We start from the raw sequence: 8,053 nt of genomic DNA on the forward strand, positions 1-8,053 counted from the left end.
AAAGTTTACGGATCAAATAGCTCGTTTTTGAATGTTATAACACATTGTGGACTAGGATTAAGGGTCAATGTCAAGGTCTAATGCCCTTACAAACAATTAATTGGATGTTATATTAACGATGAACGTTAAAAACGAATTCAATGGAACAACGAAATGGTTCGGTTTAATGAATACGAATGTGTATACAAATAAAATGACGAATGTCACATAAAATACACGAAACGAAACTTGATATATATATATATATATATTAATAAACAAAACAAAAAATTTAAAATGGGTCAGGTTTGAAAAGTAACAGATGTTACATAACCAAATGGGATATGATCTTTACAGGGCTGGCAATTTAGATACGATACACAAATACACGACACGAACCTAAACGACTTTAATGTGTATTAGGTATGAATCTGCCGCTACAGTTGCCGAAAAGCCCAAATAGTTGACGGAAAACCCACTTTTCCATTGTTACGTTTTCCTTGATAAAAACTGGACTTCCCGACCTCTGATCAAAGATCCGACGGGTGGAAATCCTCATTTGTATGTCATGAACACTCAATTAAAATTTGAGACCGGTCCAATGGTTAGATCTCCAAGAATCATAGGGTCTTTGTGTGGGTTGCTCTCTCAAAAACGGGAATTTTGGGTTTGAATGAGGTTGGAGGCCAAGATGTTGTGAAATGAGATGGTGACTAATTTTATAAGATAGGGGTAGGGTTTCATGTTTAACTTTTGATCTAATGACACTTAACCCCCTCGTACTTTAAATTATTACATTTATATTTTATAATTCAATTAAACCCGGTTCTTTTAAATATCGAACAAACTTGGGATTTTACAATACACACACATACACATACATACATATGGATACTATACTCATTTTAAAGATTAAAAAAAATTCGTTTTTATGGTTTGATTTTTTTAAATAACATCATATGAACTACTTACGAACATTTTAAAAAATTGGGGTAATAAAAGAGAGAAATAATTCACTTGTACATTCCATAATACCCCTAGCACCCTTTTGATTTAATAAACTCTATCCATTTAATCTTAACCATTCATCATAAATTTGAATGACTATGATTATTTCCTAGTCTTTTTAGAAAAAAACTAACTTCCTATTATAACTTGACCCAATAAGATAAATCATACAGCTAAAAAAAAGATAAATCACAATAAAGTCTCAACTTCTTGTTCCTGGTCCAGATCACAAACCCGCCACTGCCTTTAGCAACTCGGCCACTCACCACCACCTTCATCCACCTACCACCACCTACCACCACCAAGACTCAGAGCCGGCTATAAGGTGTGGGCGGGGTGGTCGACGGCCACAAGCCCAACACCCTGCTAGGCCCGATTTTTTTTTAAATTATATGCATTTTTATTAAAACAATATGTATATTTAGAGTTTAAACTCAAGGCTTTGGATATTATAGAAATCATGTGTTGTGTAGAAATAGTAAGAAACAATCCTGACCGTAGATTTTTAGATCCAGAGGATTAGATTGTGTGAAGTAATACAATGTTTGTTTCTACTGTTTAAACGTTTCTAGAAGGGCAAAAAAGTAAACATGGGGTTTTTAAAAAAAGGAGATTTGCTTAATATGAGGCTGGTCATTTTTTTTCAACGATGAGGTGCCTTCACAATACTCCGACTAACAAATTGAAGATAAAGATGAGGCGATTGAACATTATCGATGGGATTGCAACTAGTAAGTATCTCATATTGGTGTTATTTATAATGATTTGGGTAAAAATAAACCCTAATTTTTTTGCTCTGCTTTTGTTGTCGGGTCTTTTAACCGTTAAATGTGAAATCCGTGCCTATACATGCGAAAATTCCTTTGGATTTGTGAATTATTAACAAAAACCATAATTCAATTGCAAGATATCTTATGTTAATGCAGTAAGCAGTTCATATGTTTAAAATATTTTATGTGTATTGGCAACGACGGCGATTTTAATGTCACTATCCTCGAATATAACAATTTGTGTTGGTGTTAGTCCTGATAATATATGTTTTGGTGTTAATAAGATATATGTTAATATTATGTTGATTTCATATGTGTTCTTTAAGGATCTAATAACCTGTTGTTGGTTGTTTAAGAGCGTATTGTTAAGTAGTGTTGGTATTTAACAGTTATGGTGTGTTGTTATGTTGGTGTCGGTATTAAATAGTTATGGTGTGTTGGTTACATGTATTCTTTAGGATTTAGGAACATGCTGTTGGTTGTTATGATGTGTTGGTTTTTAAAATATGTGTTGCTAAGGTGATGTTGTCAGTTCATATTTTTGTAGTTGGTGTAAGTAAGTTAACGATTGTCATGCTATTATTATGGTGTGTTGGTATATTAGGGTTGTCTTCAATTTGTGATTTCACCCACTATTATATATGTGTTGGTTTTGTGCTTAATGTTGGTTTCATATGCATATGTGCTGGAATTGTGTTGATATTGTCTTAGTGTTAGCAATATAAATGTGGAGGGGTTCCGTAAGTGTTGGTTGTTCATTAGAAGATTATGTTGTTATCATGTCAGCATCTGACTCTGATTTTCTATTTTTGTAGCAATCAGGAGTTCATCATTAAGCAAAGACAGCTTCAAATTCAGTTGACTTAGTAAGCGAACCGACGGTTATTAACTTAGTTGTGTTATTTAAAAGAAAAACCTTTTTTAAGCATAACATGAATTTGATAACATATCCATTTTGTGGTTTTGTAGTTGGCAAAGTGGGAACAAATAATTGTGTAACAAAACGAAAGAAGCCAATTATTAATGTTGGATTGATAACGACGACTCTGAAGCCACGAAGAAGACTAGAAAAGTCAACTTAACGATCTGAGGTTGAAATATATCTCTAAAATATTGCTAGTTGGTGATAACATTTTGAAGGATTACGTGATCAAAGAAGTTCGTGAGATGCTACGATGGATGATGTTGTTTAAGAAAACGTGAGGAAGGTGTGTTCAACAGGCTACGTGACAATGTTGAACATGCGTTCTGATTGAATTTTATTATTATTATTATTATTATTATTATTATTATTATTATTATTATTTGCAAAAGTTTATTATGATTTGTATTGGGTATTGTTTAAGAGTATTTGGAATTTTTTTGTTTTGGTGACTCTTACAAATGTCAGAAGTTAAAAACACATCATGTTATATTATATTGATTGTTAATGTTCAATCATTTTTGTTAATTGTGGTTGTGTGTTTACCAAAAGAGCACTTTGTTAATAGGGATAGCAATGGGTCGGGTTTGGGTCGGGTTTAGATATCCCCAAACCCATACCCGGTTATAAAATTCCATCCCAAACCCGTCGGGTTTTAATCGGGTAATTACCCGTCAGGTTTCGGGTTTTCCCATCAGGTTTCGGGTTTCCTATCGGGTTTTGACAAAATACCCGTCGAGTATACCCGGATCAAAACCCGTCGGGTTTCTACCAGGGTTTTGACAAAATATAACTAATCAATTACAAAGATGGTTACCATAAAGGTAAAATATCTCAAATAATTGGCATAAACAAGTTTTGACAAATAATATATTTGGAATATAGTATATATGTAATATAATAAGCTATATCGGGTACATCGGGCATATAATCGGGTAAATGGGTCTATGTTATCGGGTAATCGGGTATATTAGAAATCCCAAACCCGCGAAAAATTTCAAAACTAATCCCAAACCCGTCTCAAACCCTAACGGGTCGGGTAATACCCGTCCCATTTATGTCGGGTTTCGGGTTTTCCCATTGGGTTCGGGTTTCATTGCCATCCCTATTTGTTAATCACAATAGGATATGTAAACCGCAACGGATATATCTTGACAACAAATAATTAAGACATTGAAGTTAAATCTTCAAACTTATTTAGATAAAAGAGTAACAAACCAATGAACAAAATCTTGTACATTTCATAAAACAAATTCGTAGATAAAAGGTAAAAATTATACAATGTAATAAACAAATAAATGTAAAAATTCAACATTTCCCAAGTATCTACACATCTAATATACAACAAACCGATTACCAAATGGTTGGGTGGCAAACTGTTGGTAATCAATATAGTTATGCTACCGGTTTGCTATTAAACGACATTGTTGTTGTGGTATAAATGGTTGGGTCGTGTTGCTTGGGACCGTGCTCGTTGGACCGTGTTCGTTGGCAAGGTAAGCCTAAGAAACATATTTAGGTTAGTGTTGGTGTGTTAGTAGAAGGTTGTGTTGTGCTAGTTTTGTTGTGTTGCTGATCTATTCGTGTCTGTCTTTGTTACACCATGTTGTGTTGCCGGTATTTGTGTCTGCGTTTGGGTCAGCTTACTAGTATTTTTTTACATATGTGGTGTTGGTTTTGTTGTGTTACTGTTAGCAGAAGTTTATTGGTTGATGTGATATGTGTTGTTAGTAACATATTTTCTAAGTTGTGTGAAATTTAATAGTGGTTAGCTAAGTGTTATAATGGGCTGATAATTTGTTAGATATATTGACCTGCATTTGATGTTGTAACTGATGGTGCTTTAATATATGAATTGAATAACTCATATTTTACAATATTGCCCTTTCTTTTTTAATTATTAATTTTCATTTACTTTATTCTGATTGGTTCTTACATTTCTTACCAAAATAGCACTTTCTATTTGATCATTTCTCTTAAACTTAATTACGTAACCACTAGTTTGATCTAGTGGCAAAGTGGTATTACTTCCAACCAAAAGGTAATGGGTTCTAGTCTCATTTGAGACATTTTTAATCCTGTTTATATACAAAAGTTTTTTACACAACCTAATTTATAACGAAGTAAGTCCATATCAAAATTAAATTGTTTAAACCCAACAAAATACTCATTTTACTTAAGGCCCAAAAAAAATTTTTTCCCTTCGGCCCAAAAAAGTTTTTTCTTTCTCGAAGCCATCCCTACCAAGACTGTAACCACCACCAGCCAAAATCAACACCACCACCTAATCTACCGCAGTCCTCAACCCCAAACACAACTGCAAATTGATTTTTCGGCATTGTTTTTCTGACCAACAGCCATCGCCGCTGGCATATCTCCTCCAACAAGATTGTAACCACCATCACCCTCGACAACCAATTCAAGCTATAAAAACGAGGCGGTGTGAATCCCAGATCGAAAAACGACAGGGTTAACGGTTGCAACTGAAAAGACAAAGGGGCTTGTATCCCAGGTTTTGAAGCCCTTGTCGGATCTGGTTTGTTCACTTGGGTTGAAAATGGGTGAATCTTGTCCGTTTACACGTGGGACATGTTCAGATTCTAGAAGTACAAAGATATGAAAGGGTGGTTGATGGTCGGTTGGTGGTGTGATGGTGTTTTGTTAAACAATTGCATCCAAACACCAATGGAGATGGACAAAAAGGTTGAGGGTAAGGTCAAGGTGGTCGGTGGTGGCGACATGCTGGAGTGGTGGAAGTGGTCCGGTGGTTGAAGAAAGAGAGGAAATAGAATGAGAGGTTTCTAATATATTATATTTATATACTTTTTGAATATTAAAAAAATAATTATCAGATAACCTATTGTTTAGGCCAAATATCTAGGATTGAAACGTAAAAAGAAACTTCAATGACCTGATTAGAACAGATTATTTAATCAATGACCTGATTTGAAAAGTTTTAAAACTTAATTACTATTTAGTTGATTAACCAATGTGGTTTAGTGGTAGGGAGTTTGAGTTTCTCAAATGAGACTCAAGTTCGATTCCCACTTACAACACTTTGGAGGGATATAGGTGGCTCATTGAATAAAGATTGAGATCTTTGTGATTTTCAGTTCGATCCAGGTTTTATCACTAATGGGCCTCGGGCGGTGGGTTTTTCCCGAAACTGAAGATAACTTGGAGTCGCTTATGGGCTCCGTACAGCTAGATTAAACCAGCTGGCAATAACATTTTGTCAATAGGCTACCCCCATACGAAGTAGGCGTTAAAAAAAACCACAATAATAAACTACTAGATATCTATATAGTTTCGGATAAAATGGCGTAAGAAAAATCATCCCCAGTCCCACAACTGAAAGCACAGCTTTGGTCTTAGTGAGTCGTGACCTCCACTTTCCTCTCCTCTCTCGCCGATGGACTTCCGCCACCACGCCCCCGGCGGATCTCCCTCCTCCTCTTCCACCACCTCCTCCTCCTCCCAGAACCACCGCAACGGCAACCACCAGATCCCCACCACCGATCCAATGCACTCCTGGTGGGAATCCATCTCCAAAGCCCGATCCCGCATCCACTTACTCTCCACCCTCTTACCCGTACCCGAGCCCCAAGATCCAAACCCGATCTCCTCCTTAGCCGACTCCGACAACCCCGCACACTCCTTGCTCTCTTCCTTAACCGCCTACACCGCCGTCTCACTTTCCTTAACCTCGTCCGACCACTCCGGCTCCGGCGACGACAACCTCTGCAACTGGCTCTACGACACCTTCCTCTCCTCCGACCCTGACCTCCGTCTTGTCGTCCTCTCATTTATCCCTTTAATCTCCGGCCTTTACTTATCCAGAATCCACTCAACCCAAACCCTAACTCCATCACTCGCCGGGTTCGAAGCGGTCCTTCTCGCTTTATACTCGTCCGAAACGAAATCCCGAGGCGGAAAGCCGGTTGTGGTTTCGATACCTGATTTATCGCAACCCTCGTTGTACCATTCGCCGAGAGTTAGCGGCATGAAGAAGAAACCCAATTCGGCGAAAGTGAACCCGGGTAGTGATTCCGGGTCGCCGGCGTTTCGGCCGGTTGTTGGGGTGTTATCGCCGCCGTTGGAGCCGCAAACGGCGATTAAGTCGACGAAGCGGGCGACGATTGTTGGGGTTGCGTTGGATTGTTATTTTAAGCAGATCTCGCAGATGCCGAGCTGGTCGAAGCGGGATTTTTGTAGGTTTGCGGCGGATTGGGCCGGGCAGGATTGCGCGTGCAAGTCTGAATTCGATAATGTTCGTGAGCGTATAGATAATGTAGAAGATGAAATTGAGATTGAAGGGAATGATGTGGTTGAAAAGATGAAGAATTTGGAGATTGAGGATGATGATTCGGGTGATAGTGTCGGTAGAGGGACGAGAATATTGCTTCCGTGGGAGTTGCTGCAGCCGGTTTTGAGGATTTTAGCGCATTGTTTGTTAGGGCCGTTTAATTCGAACGATGTGAAGGATGCAGCGTCTGTTGCTGTGAGGTGTTTGTATGCTAGGGCTTCACATGATTTAGTTCCGCAGGCGATTTTGGCTACACGGGGTTTGATTCAGCTCGATAAGCGGGCTCGGGAAGATGCTGCAGTGGCGGCTGCATCGGCTGCTGTTACAACAGGGTCGAACGCTAACACGCCGAGTAAAGCTAAGAAGCCTGAAATCCTTTTGGTGTCGAAGTGAAACCGGGGTAAGTTTAGTTATTTCTGTTTGGTTTCTTGATTATTATTATTATTATTATTATTATTATTATTATTATTATTATTATTATTATTATTATTATTATTATTATATAGTGTTTGATTTTGTTGTAGTGGTAGAGCTATAATGTGTGAATTGTGAAATTGGTAACTATATATATTTGATTTGTCAATTTGAAAGAAGTTGGTGTTTGTTATCTTGGTGGTTTATGTACAGGGTGTTTTAAAAGAAATTGTGTAGTCTAAGTTAATATAATTTGGTTTGTATTTCATTTGTTGGCTATGACTTTTATGTGGAAAATGCATCATTTTGTTACATAGTTTTAGATATTGAGTGTTTGACCTTTTAACCCTTTTGAGGCAGAATCATATACAGCCTTATTGTTGTACAATTTATCTAGACTTGGTTTAGAAAGCATGAGTACCTAAGACGCATTTAGGGTGCGAGACGAGAGCTTCATGTATGGAAGGCGATGCTTTATTTACAGGCACACTTTGCGCATCAGGCATGCGTTAACAATTAAGCTAAGTGAAATAAATTACTAATAATTATAAGTTGGGCTAGACTCTTCAACCTTAGTACGGATATCTACTTTACTTGTACACTACTAATACCATAATTAGGCTAGACTCTTCAACCTTCAAAATGCATGTAGCG

General features: G+C 37.4%; 1 protein-coding gene across 1 annotated transcript; it reads left to right on the top strand.

Annotated features, from left to right (window-relative positions):
* Positions 1-6,060: 6,060 nt before the first annotated feature.
* LOC143566484 (uncharacterized) lies at positions 6,061-7,443 on the top strand. The gene has a single exon (XM_077053174.1). It carries the CDS (start codon positions 6,092-6,094, stop codon positions 7,376-7,378), a length of 1,287 nt encoding a protein of 428 aa, XP_076909289.1. The 5' UTR covers positions 6,061-6,091; the 3' UTR covers positions 7,379-7,443.
* The last annotated feature ends 610 nt before the right edge of the window (positions 7,444-8,053 follow it).

This window comes from Bidens hawaiensis, unplaced genomic scaffold (assembly GCF_021521415.1).
Source record: "Bidens hawaiensis isolate Kalapana, Puna unplaced genomic scaffold, B.hawaiensis_p1.1 tig00022895_1, whole genome shotgun sequence".
Lineage (NCBI taxonomy): Eukaryota > Viridiplantae > Streptophyta > Magnoliopsida > Asterales > Asteraceae > Bidens > Bidens hawaiensis.